The sequence below is a fragment of the Bombina bombina genome, chromosome 4 (assembly GCF_027579735.1).
Source record: "Bombina bombina isolate aBomBom1 chromosome 4, aBomBom1.pri, whole genome shotgun sequence".
NCBI lineage: Eukaryota > Metazoa > Chordata > Amphibia > Anura > Bombinatoridae > Bombina > Bombina bombina.
Genome location: NC_069502.1, coordinates 124,067,707 through 124,083,700, shown reverse-complemented (window position 1 = coordinate 124,083,700; position 15,994 = coordinate 124,067,707). Strand labels below are relative to the sequence as shown.

The 15,994-nt window shown below is 41.2% G+C and overlaps 1 protein-coding gene across 1 annotated transcript in view; it reads left to right on the top strand.

Moving 5' to 3' along the window:
- LOC128655275 (protein FAM228B-like) overlaps positions 1-15,994 on the top strand; it is a 138,691-nt gene that overhangs the window by 8,733 nt on the left and 113,964 nt on the right. Inside the window, exon 3 of the mRNA XM_053708934.1 lies at positions 1,205-1,351. Within this exon, the coding sequence (XP_053564909.1) occupies positions 1,205-1,351 (147 nt within the window). The remainder of the gene's footprint in view (positions 1-1,204; positions 1,352-15,994) is intronic.

Genomic DNA, 15,994 nt, shown 5'->3' with positions numbered 1-15,994 from the left:
ACAACTTGGACGTGGTTTGTGCTTTGAAGTTTTACTTGCAAGCGACCAAAGATTTCCGTCAAACATCTTCTCTGTTCGTTGTCTATTCTGGAAAACGTAGAGGTCAAAAAGCTACGGCTACCTCTCTTTCTTTTTGGCTGAAAAGCATCATCCGTTTGGCATACGAGACTGCTGGACAGCAGCCTCCTGAAAGAATTACAGCTCACTCTACTAGAGCGGTGGCTTCCACTTAGGCTTTTAAAAATGATGCTTCTGTTGAACAGATTTGTAAGGCTGCGACTTGGTCTTCGCTTCATACCTTTTTCCAAATTTTACAAATTTGATACTTTTTGCTTCTTCGGAGGCTATTTTTGGGAGAAAAGTTCTTCAAGCAGTGGTGCCTTCTGTTTAGCCATCTGTCTTGTCCCTCCCGTTCATCCGTGTCCTGTAGCTTTGGTATTGTATCCCACAAGTAAAGGATGAATCCGTGGACTCGTCGTACCTTATAGAAGAAAAGTAAATTTATGCTTAATCTTTATTTTTTAAAAAAAAAGTTAATTTATGCTTACCTGATAAATTAATTTCTTCAATGGTACGACGAGTCCACGGCCCGCCCTGTCATTTTAAGACAGATTATATTTTTTTATTTTAAACTTCAGTCACCTCTGCACCTTTTAGTTTCTCCTTTTTCTTCCTGTACCTTCGGTCGAATGACTGGGGGGTGGAGCTAAGGGAGGAGCTATATAAACAGCTCTGCTGTGGTGCTCTTTGCCACTTCATGTTAGCAGGAGGATAATATCCCACAAGTAAATGATGAATCCGTGGACTCGTCGTACCATAGAAGAAATTCATTTATCAGGTAAGCATGAATTAACTTTTTTTTAAAAAATAAAGATTTTTTTTAATTAAACCAAAACACAGCACTTTATTTTTGGGGCAATTGGGGGACATTTAGAAAATTTAACCAGAGCTCTGTTCTCTGGTTAATTATCTGAGCACTTATTGCTACCGTGAGCTTGAACAAGCTTGCTGTGGCAATAACAAACCACTTGTAATGGCTGGTTATTTATCTCACGCCCGTAAACAGGCTAATTTGGCCATTTGCATGCCCGCAATAAATTAGAGCTCCACCTGTAATCTAGTCCTAAGTATATTGGGTTATGAATGATACACTATTGTATGACCATTATATAAAGCATGATTTCCCTTGTTTTTATCTGTCTAGGAAGTTAAGATCTGGAAGCTGCCTAAGAAATGTGATTACTTATTCCTGCCTACACAGACCGTCCAATCAAGTTTTGTCTCAAGAAAGCTACCTAGCACATGTCTTAGAAAAGCTGAGGATTGGTTAGCACAAAAACCTTATGTCCAGGTAACAGTTTGTTGCTGAAGCAATAATAATACAACCCCCTCACACAAAACACAAACAATGAGTTTGTAAATCGTACAATTACCTGCAGCTAAGAGAAAGACCTGAGATAATTAGCACCTACAACACTTCCTTCTCTACCCCAACTCTATAGTGTTTGTAAACCCTCAGTATATAATTATATGGGAAACAAACACAGGGTTTTACTCATATTTCTTCTGTCATATGTGCAGACAGTATGTGATATTTAGAACTGTAAAACTGGCCATAACGCAGCCATGCATTGCTACAGCTGTGAGTGCATATTCCATGTGTAATCAGACAAGAATAAATAGAAAGCAAAGCTTGAAAGCCGCTGTGATCTAATGCTGGTCTTCAGATTGTAAGCCTTTAGAACAAGAGCTATAATGCAGTGATTTTCAACCTTTTTTTTTGCCGTGGCACACTTTTTTTACATTAAAAAATCCTGTGGCACACCACCATCCCAAAATTTAAAAAAATCACACATTGTAGCCTAATACAGTATGTATGTATATATATGTATGTATGTATGTGTATATATATATACACATATACACACACACACACACACACACACTGTATGTATTGTGCTGTGATGTAATGCCTCCTACACACTATACGTGAAATACTGACATTCATTCACAAACAATCATAATGATTGCCTGTGAATGAATGTCAATATGTCATGGTTGTAAATGATGCCTGCTTGTCTGCCTGATGAGCCTGTCACATACCTCCCAATATTTCAAAATTTGAAAGAGGGACACCCCTGCACTGGGAGTAAAAAACAAGCAAAATTTAAAAAATATGTCACACTGTTGTCAGTCTTCCGTGGCACACCTGAGGATCTCTCACAGCACACTAGTGTGCCACGGCACACTGGTTGAAAAACACTGCTATAATGTCTGCTTCAGTCCTGTAGCTTATTGTCTTGTATTGATCCCTGCAGTACCTGCATGTGCTAAGTATATACTACATACTGTCAACCAAAGAGTAACTTCATGGTTCCCTTTATAAACGCATTAAAGTCATTTTATATTTGGAGGGTGTATATTGTCAATCAAACGGAGACTGTACTGTAGAATTGGTTTCCCCTTAATATGTTTTAAAATACTCGTTATATCAGCTGCACAATATTAAATGAAGGGGAAATTGCTACCTAAAGGGACAGGGACCCCAAAAATGTATTTCATGATTTGGGTAGAACATACAATTCTAAACAACTTTCCAATTTACTTATATTATCACATGTACTTCATTCTCTTGTTATCCTTTGCAATACTGGCAACTAGATGAACACATCTAGTTAGCCAATCACAAGAGACAAATGTGTGCAGGCACCAATCTGCAGCTAGCTCCCACTAGTGTAGGATATGTGCGTATTCTTTTTCAACAAGTGATACCAAGAGAATAAAGCACATTTGACAATAGAAGTGAATTTAAAAGTGTCGTAAAATGACATGCTCTATCTTAATCATGCAAGTTTAATTTTGACTTTCCTATTCCTTCAATCCCTTAGTGACCACAGCACTTTTCCATTTTCTGACCGTTTGGGACCAGGGCTATTTTTGCATTTCTGCGGTGTTTGTGTTTAGCTGTGATTTTCCTCTTACTCATTTACTGTACCCACACATATTATATACCGTTTTTCTCGCCATTTAATGGACGTTCTAAAGATACAATTATTGTCATCATATCTTATAATTTACTATAATTTTTTTTTTATAAAATATGATGAAAAAATGGGGAAAAAACACACTTTTTCTAACTTTGACCCCCAAAATCTGTTACACATTTACAACCACCAAAAAACACCCATGATAAATAGTTTATAAATTTTGTCCTGATTTTAGAAATACCCAATGTTTACATGTTCTTTGTTTTTTTTGCAATAAGTACAAGTAGCACTTTGCTACAGTGGGGCAAAAAAGTATTTAGTCAGCCACCAATTGTGCAAGTTCTCCCACTTAAGAAGATGAGAGAGGCCTGTCATTTTCATCATAGGTATACCTATGACTAGAGACAAAATGTGGAAACAAATCCAGACAATCACATTGTCTGATTTGGAAATAATTTATTTGCATATTATGGTGGAAAATAAGTATTTGGTGACGGTCACCTACAAACAAGCAAGATTTCTGGCTCTCACAGACCTGTATCTTCTTCTTTAAGAGGCTCCTCTGTCCTCCACTCATTATCTGTATTAATGGCACCTGTTTGAACTTGTTATCAGTATAAAATACACCTGTCCACAACCTCAAACAGTCACACTCCAAACTATGGTGAAGACTAAAGAGCTGTCGAAGGACACCAGAAACAAAATTGTAGACCTGCACCAGGCTGGGAAGACTGAATTTGCAATAGGCAAGCAGCTTGGTGTGAAGAAATCAACTGTGCGATCAATAATTAGAAAATGGAAGACATACAAGACCACTGATAATCTCCCTTAATCTGGGGCTCCATGCAAGATCTCACCCCGTGGGGTCAAAATTATCACGGTGAGCAAACATCCCAGAACCACACGGGGGGACCTAGTGAATGACCTGCAGAGAGCTGGTACCAATGTAACAAAGGCTACCATCAGTAACACACTACGCCTCAAGGGACTCAGATCCTGCAGTGCCAGACGTGTCCCCCTGCTTAAGCCAGTACATGTCCGGGCCGTCTGAAGTATGATAGAGAGCATTTGGATGATCCAGAAGCGGATTGGGAGAATGTCATATGGTCAGATGAAACCAAAGTAGAACTGTTTGGTAGAAACACAACTTGTCGTGTTTGGAGGAGAGAGAATGCTGAGTTGCAACCAAAGAACACCATACCTACTGTGAAGCATGGGGGTGGCAACATCATGCTTTGGGGCTGTTTCTCTGCAAAGTCAACAGGACGACTGATCCGTGTACATGAAAGAATGAATGGGGCCATGTATCGGGAGATTTTGAGTGCAAACCTCCTTCCATCAGCAAGGGCATTGAAGATGAAATGTGGCTGGGTCTTTCAGCATGACAATGATCCCAAACACACCGCCCGGGCAACGAAGGAGTGGCTTTGTAAGAAGCATTTCAAGGTCCTGGAGTGGCCTAGCCAGATCTCAACCCCATAGAAAACCTTTGGAGGGAGTTGAAAGTCCGTGTTGCCCAGCGACAGCCCCAAAACATCACTGCTCTAGAGGAGATCTGCATGCAGGAATGGGCCAACATACCAGCAACAGTGTGTGACAACCTTGTGAAGATTTACAGAAAACATTTGACCTCTGTCATTGCCAACAAAGGATATATAACAAAGTATTGAGATGAACTTTTGATATTGACCAAATACTTATTTTCCACCATAATTTGCAAATAAATTCTTTCCAAATCAGACAATGTGATTGTCTGTCTGGATTTGATGCACAATTGGTGGTTGACTAAATACTTTTTTGCCCCACTGTATAGTTACATTAGAACACTGATATCTGTCAGGAATCCCTGAATATCCCTTGACATATGTATATGTGTGTGTGTGTGTGTGTGTGTGTATATATATAAATATTTTAAGTAGACATCACAAAGTATTGATCTAGGCCCATTTTGGTATATTTCATGCCACCATTTATCTGCCAAATGCGATCAAATAAAAAAAATCGTTACCTTTTTCAGTAACTTTAGGTTTCTCACTGAAATTATTTACAAACAGCTTGTGCAGTTATGGCACAAATGGTTTTAAATACTTTTCTGGGTTCCCCTTTGTTCAGAAATAGCAGGCATGGCTTTGGCATTACTTTTTGGTAATTAGAAGGCCGCTAAATGCCGCTGTTCACCACACTTGTATTATGCCCAGCAGTGAAGGGGTTAATTAGGATGCTTGTAGGGTTAATTTTAGCTTTAGTGTAGAGCTCAGCCTCCCACCTGACCCCACTCAAACAGCTCTCTTCCCTCCCTCACCCCCCAAAGGTCACCCCCATCTTGGGTACTGGCATAAAGACTGCCAGTATAAAAATAAGTTGTTTTTTTTGTGTTGTGTTTTTAAAAAATATATATTTTATGCAGGGTAGTATTCCCCCCTTACCTCCCAACCTCCCTGACCCCCCCCCCCAAACAGCTCTCTAACCTTCCCCCCTCTAACTGTTGGGCACCATCTTAGATACTGGCAGCTGTCTTCCAGTCTCCAGTAAAATTGGGCTAATTTTAAACGTGTAGCTGCCCCCCTCAATACCCTACCCCCTTCCCCCTCACAGATTCCTTTCCCAAATCATATTGCCCTCTATGTTCCAAATCGTATTGCCCACTATGTTCCATAGTGTAGAGTTTCCACCTGCTTCTGCCCTATCACAGGCGCGCATGATGATGCATCTTGTTTACATAGCTTTTCTATATAGCATACTGCAGTATTTGTGGTATCTTCAGTGTAGGTGGTATTTAGTATAGGTTTCAGACAACAGCAGCTATTTCAAATGACAAAATTAAAGTTAAATAGCTATTTGTAAATAATTTAATTTACTGCAGCAGGTAAAAGGGATCACATATTTTTTTTAATGGTATACCATTTTACACTACATTGTCCCTTTAATCACAGCTCTGCAAATGATCTTTATACAGTATAAAATGTTTAAGATTGGAATGTGGACCATTAAGATTAAAGGTACATTAAACACCTCAAGATATTAATATAAGTTGTTTAATTAGATGTAGTAATATACTTCCATGATTTATTTTCTTCTCCTTTCCTGTAATTGTAATTCTGAATATTGTGGGCTTTTCAATTCATGTTAAACATGGCAGTGCAGACACAGCTTTATTCCACACAGTGATTGGTTGCATACTCTAGTAAGCTAATTATAACCATTCCTAATTGGCCTCAGCAGAAAATGTAACCTTAGTTACAATATGGCGACGCCCACTGTTTTATGGCCATTATACACTAGATTTTTATTTGCATAAATGTTTTGTAGATGATCCATTTATTTAACCCATACAGGTTTTTAAAAAATAAATAAATGTATATTTCTTTCCTATGACATGGAGAGTCCACGAATTCATTTCAATTACTAGTGGGATATTCAACTCCTGGCCAACAGGAGAAGTAAAAAAACAGCCCAGCAAAGCTGTTAAGTATAACTTCCCTTACCCATAATTCCCACTCATTCTCTTTGCCTCTGTCAATGGAGGTTGTGCAAATTTGGTGTCTGAAGAAATTAATCCTTTTATGGGTATTTTTCCCTGCAAGCAAGGATTCGGGTCTAGCTGTCAATCTCTTGAGTAGGAATAGTGGTGGCTTTTAGCAGTTAAAAGGTGGCAAGGAAGTCTTTGCTTTACTTTTAACACTTTGCTACCCCTTTGTGGAAAGCCAGAGTTAGTTACTCTGTTCTTTCTTTTCCTACAGGTCCATGACAGGGAGCGAAGTGCCGGCCACACCTAAGGATCAGCATCTATTATGCAGTTGGTTCTAAGGTAAGTGCCTTGGCCTTCTAGGTACAGAAGGACAGCAGCACTTAAGAGGTTAACCCTCTTTTTCAGACCCTTTTTATCTAAGGGACATAATAATCCTTATTTAATTAAAGGGACACTGTACCCAAATTTTTTCTTTGGTAATTCAGAAAGAGCATGCAATTTTAAGCAACTTTCTAATTTACTCCTATTATCAATTTTTCTTCATTCTCTTGCTATCATTATTTGAAAAAGAAGGCATCTAAGCTTTTTTTTGGTTTCAGTATTCTGCACAGCACTTTTTTATTGGTGGATGAATAACAAGAGAATGAAGAAAATTTGATAATAGGAGTAAATTAGAAAGTTGCTTAAAATTTCATGCTCAATCTGAATCACAAAATATTTTTTTTGGCTACAGTGTCCCTTTAAGGATTCATATGGGGACAATATTTATTGGCACACTAAATATGGAAACAGTATTTCTCCAACATTGGTGTGTCCGGTCCACGGCGTCATCCTTACTTGTGGGATATTCTCTTCCCCAACAGGAAATGGCAAAGAGTCCCAGCAAAGCTGGTCACATGATCCCTCCTAGGCTCCGCCCACCCCAGTCATTCTCTTTGCCGTTGCACAGGCAACATCTCCACGGAGATGGTTAAGAGTTTTTTGGTGTTTAAATGTAGTTTTATTCTTCTATCAAGTGTTTATTTTAAAATAGTGCTGGTATGTACTATTTACTCTGAAACAGAAAAGGATGAAGATTTCTGTTTGTAAGAGGAAGATGATTTTAGCAGACAGTAACTAAAATCGATTGCTGTTTCCACACAGGACTGTTGAGATGAAGTAACTTCAGTTGGGGGAAACAGTTAGCAGTCTTTTCTGCTTAAGGTATGACTAGCCATATTTCTTACAAGACCATGTAATGCTGGAAGGCTGTCATTTCCCCTCATGGGGACCGGTAAGCCATTTTCTTAGTTAAACATAAAAGAATAAAGGGCTTCAAAAAGGGCTTAAAAACTGGTAGACATTTTTCTGGGCTAAAACAATTGCTTTACTAGGCATATTATGCAGATTCTAACTAATTATTGGTATTATAATCTTGGGGAACGTTTAGAAAAACGGCAGGCACTGTGTTGGACACCTTTTTCAGATGGGGGCCTTTCTAGTTATAGACAGAGCCTCATTCTGGGACTGTATAGGGGTTAAATGTAAAAACGGCTCCGGTTCCGTTAATTTAAGGGTTAAAGCTCTGAAATTTGGTGTGCAATACTTTTAATGCTTTAAGACACTGTGGTGAAATTTTGGTGAATTTTGAACAATTCCTTCATACTTTTTCACATATTCAGTAATAAAGTGTTTTCAGTTTGAAATTTAAAGTGACAGTAACGGTTTTATTTTAAAACGTTTTTTGTGCTTTATTGACAAGTTTAAGCCTGTTTAACATGTCTGTACCATCAGATAAGCTATGTTCTATATGTATGAAAGCCAATGTGTCTCCCCATTTAAATTTATGTAATAATTGTGCCATAGTGTCCAAACAAAGTAAGGACAGTAATGCAACAGATAATGATATTGCCCAAGATGATTCCTCAAATGAGGGGAGTAAACATGATACTACATCATCCCCTACTGTGTCTACACCAGTTATGCCCACACAGGAGGCCCCTAGTACATCTAGTGCGCCAATACTTATTACCATGCAACAATTAACGGCTGTAATGGATAACTCCATAGCAAATCTTTTATCCAAAATGCCTACTTATCAGAGAAAGCGCGATTGCTCTGTTTTAAACACTGAAGAGCAAGAGGACGCTGATGATAACTGTTCTGACATATCCTCACACCAATCTCAAGGGGCCATGAGGGAGGTTTTGTCTGATGGAGAAATTTCAGATTCAGGAAACATTTCTCATCAAGCTGAACCTGATGTTGTGACATTTAAATTTAAATTAGAACATCTCTGCGCACTGCTTAAGGAGGTGTTATCTACTTTGGATGATTGTGACAATTTGGTCATTCCAGAGAAATTATGTAAGATGGACAAGTTCCTAGAGGTTCCGGTGCCCCCCGACGCTTTTCCTATACCCAAGCGGGTGGCAGACATAGTAAATAAAGAGTGGGAAAGGCCCGGCATACCTTTTGTTCCCCCCCCTATATTTAAGAAATTATTTCCTATAGTCGACCCCAGAAAGGACTTATGGCAGACAGTCCCCAAGGTCGAGGGGGCGGTTTCTACTCTAAACAAACGCACTACTATTCCTATCGAAGATAGTTGTGCTTTCAAAGATCCTATGGATAAGAAATTAGAGGGTTTGCTTAAAAAGATTTTTGTACAGCAAGGTTACCTTCTACAACCAATTTCATGCATTGTTCCTGTCACTACGGCAGCGTGTTTCTGGTTCGAGGAACTAGAAAAATCGCTCAGTAAAGAATCTTCGTATGAGGAGGTTATGGACAGAGTTCAAGCACTTAAATTGGCTAACTCTTTTGTTTTAGATGCCGCTTTGCAATTAGCTAGATTAGCGGCGAAAAATTCAGGGTTTGCTGTCGTGGCGCGCAGAGTGCTTTGGCTAAAGTCTTGGTCAGTGGATGTGTCTTCCAAGACAAAATTGCTTAACATTCCTTTCAAAGGTAAAACATTATTTGGACCTGATTTGAAAGAGATTATTTCAGACATCACTGGGGGAAAGGGCCACGCCCTCCCACAGGATAGGTCTTTTAAGGCTAATAATAAGCCTAATTTTCGTCCCTTTCGCAGAAACGGACCAGTCTCTAATTCTGTATCCTCTAAGCAAGAGGGTAATACTTCACAACCCAAACCAGCCTGGAAACCAATGCAAGGCTGGAACAAGGGTAAGCAGGCCAAGAAGCCTACCACTGCTACCAAAACAGCATGAAGGGATAGCCCCCGATCCGGGACCGGATCTAGTGGGGGGCAGACTTTCTCTCTTTGCTCAGGCTTGGGCAAGAGATGTTCAGGATCCTTGGGCGCTAGAAATAGTTTCTCAAGGTTATCTCCTGGAATTCAAGGAACTACCCCCAAGGGGAAGGTTCCACAGGTCTCAATTATCTTCAAACCAAATAAAGAGACAGGCATTCTTACATTGTGTAGAAGACCTGTTAAAGATGGGAGTGATACATCCAGTTCCAATAAGAGAACAAGGAATGGGATTTTATTCCAATCTGTTCATAGTTCCCAAAAAAGAGGGAACATTCAGACCAATTTTGGATCTAAAGATCCTAAACAAATTTCTCAGGGTACCATCGTTCAAAATGGAAACTATTCGAACGATCCTACCTACTATCCAGGAAAATCAATTTATGACTACCGTGGATTTAAAGGATGCGTACCTACATATTCCTATCCACAAGGAACATCATCAGTTCCTAAGGTTCGCTTTTCTGGACAAGCATTACCAGTTTGTGGCACTTCCATTTGGATTAGCCACTGCTCCAAGGATTTTCACAAAGGTACTAGGGTCCCTTCTAGCGGTTCTAAGACCAAGGGGCATTGCAGTAGTACCTTACTTGGACGACATCCTGATTTAAGCGTCGTCCCTGTCAAAAGCAAAGGCTCATACGGACATCGTCCTAGCCTTTCTCAGATCTCACGGATGGAAGGTGAACAAAGAAAAAAGTTCTCTGTCCCCGTCAACAAGAGTTCCCTTCTTGGGAACAATAATAGATTCCTTAGAAATGAGGATTTTTCTGACAGAGGTCAGAAAATCAAAACTTCTAAGCTCTTGTCAAGTACTTCATTCTGTTCCTCGTCCTTCCATAGCGCAGTGCATGGAAGTAATAGGATTGATGGTTGCAACAATGGACATAGTTCCTTTTGCACAAATTCATCTAAGACCATTACAACTGTGCATGCTCAGACAGAAATGGGGATTATACAGACTTGTCTCCGACGATTCAAGTAGATCAAAAGACCAGAGATTCACTCCGTTGGTGGCTGACCCTGGACAATCTGTCACAGGGAATGAGCTTCCGCAGAACAGAGTGGGTCATTGTCACGACCGACGCCAGCCTATTGGGCTGGGGCGCGGTCTGGGAATCCCTGAAAGCTCAGGGTCTATGGTCTCGGGAAGAGTCTCTTCTCCCGATAAACATTCTGGAACTGAGAGCGATATTCAATGCTCTCAGAGCTTGGCCTCAACTAGCAAAGGCCAAATTAATAAGGTTTCAGTCAGACAACATGACGACCGTATGTCAATCATCAGGGGGGAACAAGGACTTCCCTGGCGATGAAAGAAGTGACCAAGATAATTCAATGGGCGGAGGATCACTCCTGCCACTTGTCTGCGATCCACATTCCAGGAGGGGAAAATTGGGAAGCGGATTTTCTGAGTCGTCAGACAATCCATCCGGGGGAGTGGGAACTCCATCCGGAAATCTTTGCCCAAATAACTCAATTATGGGGCATTCCAGACATGGATCTGATGGCGTCTCGTCAGAACTTCAAGGTTCCTTGCTACGGGTCCAGATCCAGGGATCCCAAGGCGACCCTAGTAGATGCACTAGTAGCACCTTGGACCTTCAACCTAGCTTATGTATTCCCACCGTTTCCTCTCATCCCCAGGCTGGTAGCCAGGATCAATCAGGAGAGGGCCTCGGTGATCTTGATAGCTCCTGCGTGGCCACGCAGGACTTGGTATGCAGACCTGGTGAATATGTCATCGGCTCCACCATGGAAGCTACCTTTGAGACAGGACCTTCTTGTTCAGGGTCCATTCGAACATCCGAATCTGGTTTCCCTCCAACTGACGGCTTGGAGATTGAACGCTTGATTTTATCAAAGCGTGGGTTTTCAGATTCTGTAATAGATACTCTGATTCAGGCTAGAAAGCCTGTAACTAGAAAAATTTACCATAAAATATGGAAAAAATATATCTGTTGGTGTGAATCTAAAGGATTCCCATGGAACAAGATAAAAATTCCTAAGATTCTATCCTTTCTACAAGAAGGTTTGGAGAAAGGATTATCTGCAAGTTCTCTGAAGGGACAGATCTCTGCTTTATCTGTTTTACTTCACAAAAGACTGGCAGCTGTGCCAGATGTTCAAGCATTTGTTCAGGCTCTGGTTAGGATCAAGCCTGTTTACAGACCTTTGACTCCTCCCTGGAGTCTAAATCTAGTTCTTTCAGTTCTTCAAGGGGTTCCGTTTGAACCCTTACATTCCGTTGATATTAAGTTATTATCTTGGAAAGTTTTGTTTTTGGTTGCAATTTCTTCTGCTAGAAGAGTTTCAGAGTTATCTGCTCTGCAGTGTTCTCCGCCCTATCTGGTGTTCCATGCAGATAAGGTGGTTTTGCGTACTAAGCCTGGTTTTCTTCCGAAAGTTGTTTCCAACAAAAATATTAACCAGGAGATAGTTGTACCTTCTTTGTGTCCGAATCCAGTTTCAAAGAAGGAACGTTTGTTACACAATTTGGACGTAGTCCGTGCTCTAAAATTCTATTTAGAGGCTACTAAAGATTTCAGACAAACATCTTCCTTGTTTGTTGTTTATTCTGGTAAAAGGAGAGGTCAAAAAGCGACTTCTACCTCTCTTTCCTTTTGGCTTAAAAGCATTATCCGATTGGCTTATGAGACTGCCGGACGGCAGCCTCCTGAAAGAATCACAGCTCACTCCACTAGGGCTGTGGCTTCCACATGGGCCTTCAAGAACGAGGCTTCTGTTGACCAGATATGTAAGGCAGCGACTTGGTCTTCACTGCACACTTTTGCCAAATTTTACAAATTTGATACTTTTGCTTCTTCGGAGGCTATTTTTGGGAGAAAGGTTTTGCAAGCTGTGGTGCCTTCCGTTTAGGTAACCTGATTTGCTCCCTCCCTTCATCCGTGTCCTAAAGCTTTGGTATTGGTTCCCACAAGTAAGGATGACGCCGTGGACCGGACACACCAATGTTGGAGAAAACAGAATTTATGCTTACCTGATAAATTACTTTCTCCAACGGTGTGTCCGGTCCACGGCCCGCTCTGGTTTTTTTAATCAGGTCTGATGAATTATTTTCTCTAACTACAGTCACCACGGTATCATATGGTTTCTCCTATATATATTTCCTCCTGTCCGTCGGTCGAATGACTGGGGTGGGCGGAGCCTAGGAGGGATCATGTGACCAGCTTTGCTGGGACTCTTTGCCATTTCCTGTTGGGGAAGAGAATATCCCACAAGTAAGGATGACGCCGTGGACCAGACACACCGTTGGAGAAAGTAATTTATCAGGTAAGCATAAATTCTGTTATTTAATCTTTATTCAGTAAGAGACATGAGGGAAAGAGTTCTCTCATTTGGCTAAGGGATGTAAGGAATTAAATAGTAAGGGATACTCGTTATTATTAACTTTATGTGGCTATGTATGAGGCTTTGGACTGTTTAGGGCTTATTGGTGTGAAACGGTAAAGTTTTTTTTCCCCTCACGCATTTTTTCTCTGCATAGAAATGTTGTGCACTTTATTTTAAGCCCTGCTCACGTGACACCCGCTCTTCCGGTTTAGCGGAGTGGTGCTGTTGCCTTCTTAATTTGCTTAAAGGACCTATCCTCCCTGGGAGTTATTGTACCAGTCCCTCTAATGGAACAAGGTCTAGGATTCTATTCAAATCTATTTACGATCCAATCCTAGATCTCAAGTGCCTCAACAAATTTCTCAGGGTCCCGTTCTTCAAGATGGAAACTATTTGTTCCATTCTTCCTTTGGAACAAGAAGGTCAATTTATGACGACTATAGAACTGAAGGGAACATCACCAGTTTTTGAGGTTTACTTTTCTGGACAAACATTTCCAGTTTGTTGTGCTTCAATTTTGTCTGGCCACGGCTCCCAGAATATTCACAATGGTTCTGGAGGCAATATTGGCAGTGATCAGATCCCATCTTGGTTCAGGCATCATCTTTTCAACTAGCTCAATCTCATACAGAGATGCTGTTGTCTTTTCTACGTTCCCACGGGTGGAAGGTGAATTTGGAAAAGAGTTCTCTAATTCCATCTACAACAGTGGGTTTTCTATGGACAATAATAGATTCCATGTCCATGAAGATTTTCCTGACAGAGGTCAGAAAATCCAAACTTCTTGCTTCCTGCCTTTCTCTCCAGTCTGCCTTTCGGCCATCAGTGGCTCAGTGCATGGAGGTGATTGATCTGATGGTGGCATCCATGGACATCTTCCCTTTTGCTCTGTTCCATCTGTGACCGCAGCAGCTTTGCATGCTCTGTCAATGGAATGGAGACCATTCAGATTTGTCACAAAGGATAAATCTGGACCCCCTAACAAGAGACTCTCTCTCTCGTGGTGGATGTCTCAGGAGCATCTGTCTCAAGGCACTTGCTTCCTGAGACCTTCCTGGGAGATTGTGACTACGGACTTCAGGCTGGGGAGCTGTTTGGGGTTCTCTGAAGGCTCAAGGTCTGTGGCCTCAGGAAGAGTCCTCTATTCCCATAAACATCTTGGAGTTAAGAGCTATCTACAATACCCTATCAGTGTGGCCTCAACTGTCTTTAGTCTGGTTTATCAGATTTCAGTCGGATAACATCACCTAAGTGGCTTACATCAACTACCAGGGAGGGACTCTGAGTTGCTTAGCTATGAAGGAGGTGACTTGCATTCTGCAGTGGGCGGAAGCTCACGATTGCCTTGTATCGGCCATCCACATTCCAGGTGGGGACAACTGGGAGGCGGACTTTCTAAACAGACAGACTTTTCATCCCAGGGAGTGGGCTCTCCATCCAGAAGTGTTCTCTCATAATCCTCAGGTGGGGAGTTCCACAGTTGTTTCTGATGGCGTCCCGCCAAAACGCCAAGGTTCCAAAGTACGTTTCACGGTCATGAGATGCTCAGGCCGTTCTGATAGATACTCTAGCGGTTCCTTGGATGTTCTCTCTGGCATATCTGTTTCCTCCGTTTGCTCTCCTTCCACGAGTCATTGCTCGTATCAAACAGGAGAGAGAGCATCTGTGATCCTAATAGCTCCTGCATGGGCTCGCAGGATCTGGCTCGCGGATCTGGAACGGATGTCATCTCTACCTCCTCAGAGGTTACCTCTGAGGAAGGACCTTCTAATTCAGGGTCCTTTCCTTCATCCAATTGGAGATTGAACACCTAGTTCTGTCTAGACGTGGTTTTTCTGAAGCGGTAATTAAAACTATGCTTCAGGCTCGCAAACCAGTTACTCGCAAGATTTCCCCTAAGATATGGCGTAAATATCTCTATTGGTGTGAATCTAAAGGGTTCTCCTGGAGCCGGGTGGGTATTTCCTGGATTTTATCTTTTCTTCAGGATGGCCTGGAGAAGGGTTTGTCGCTCAGTAGTCTAAAGGGTCAGATTTCTGTGTTATCTATCCTTTTGCTCGAACGTCTGGCAGACTTACCAGATGTCCAATCAGGCCTGTGTTTAAACCTGTTGCTCCCCCGTGGACCCTTAACCTAGTTTTTAAAGTTTTGCAGCAGGCTCTGTTTGAGCCGATGCATGCTGTGGATATAAAGTTGTTATCTTGAAAGGAGTCTCTGAGCTTTCAGCTCTGCAGTGTGCTTCCCCGTATCTTATTTTTCTTGCAGATAAGGCGGTCCTTCGTACTAAATTGGGGTTTCTCCCTAAGGTGATGTTGGATCGAAACATTAATCAGGAAATTGTTGTTCCTTCTTTTTGTCCTAATGCTTCTTCTCATAAGGTAAGTCTTTTGCATAACTTGGATGTTGTGCAGTCTCTAAAATTTTACTTACAAGCTACTAACTATTTTAGGCAATCTTCTGCCCTGTTTTTCTTCAGACACCAACTTCGCACAACCTCTATTGACAGAGGCAATCAGAATGACTGGGGATTATGGATAAGGGAAGTTACACTTAACAGCTTTGCTGGGGTGCTCTTTGCCTCCTCCTGCTGGCCAGGAGTTGAATATCCCACTAGTAATTGGAATGACGTTGTGGACTCTCCATATCCGGAAATAAAGAAATGTATCAGGTAAGCATACATTTAGTTTTTTTGCTTATTTTTAAATAACATTGATCTGATTTTCAGACTCCTAACCAAGCTCCAAGTTTTAGGAGAATACTGAGGTATACCTACTCCAGCTTGCTCCTATTTGTGTAAAGGGTCTTTTCATATGCAAAGGAGGGGGGAGGAGGTGTCTGCTATTTCCCACTTGCAGTGGGTGTTCCAGCTACTTTTTTAACAGAGCTAAACTGGAAGCTCCTAAGTAAGTTTTTAAATGGTTTTATACTGGATTT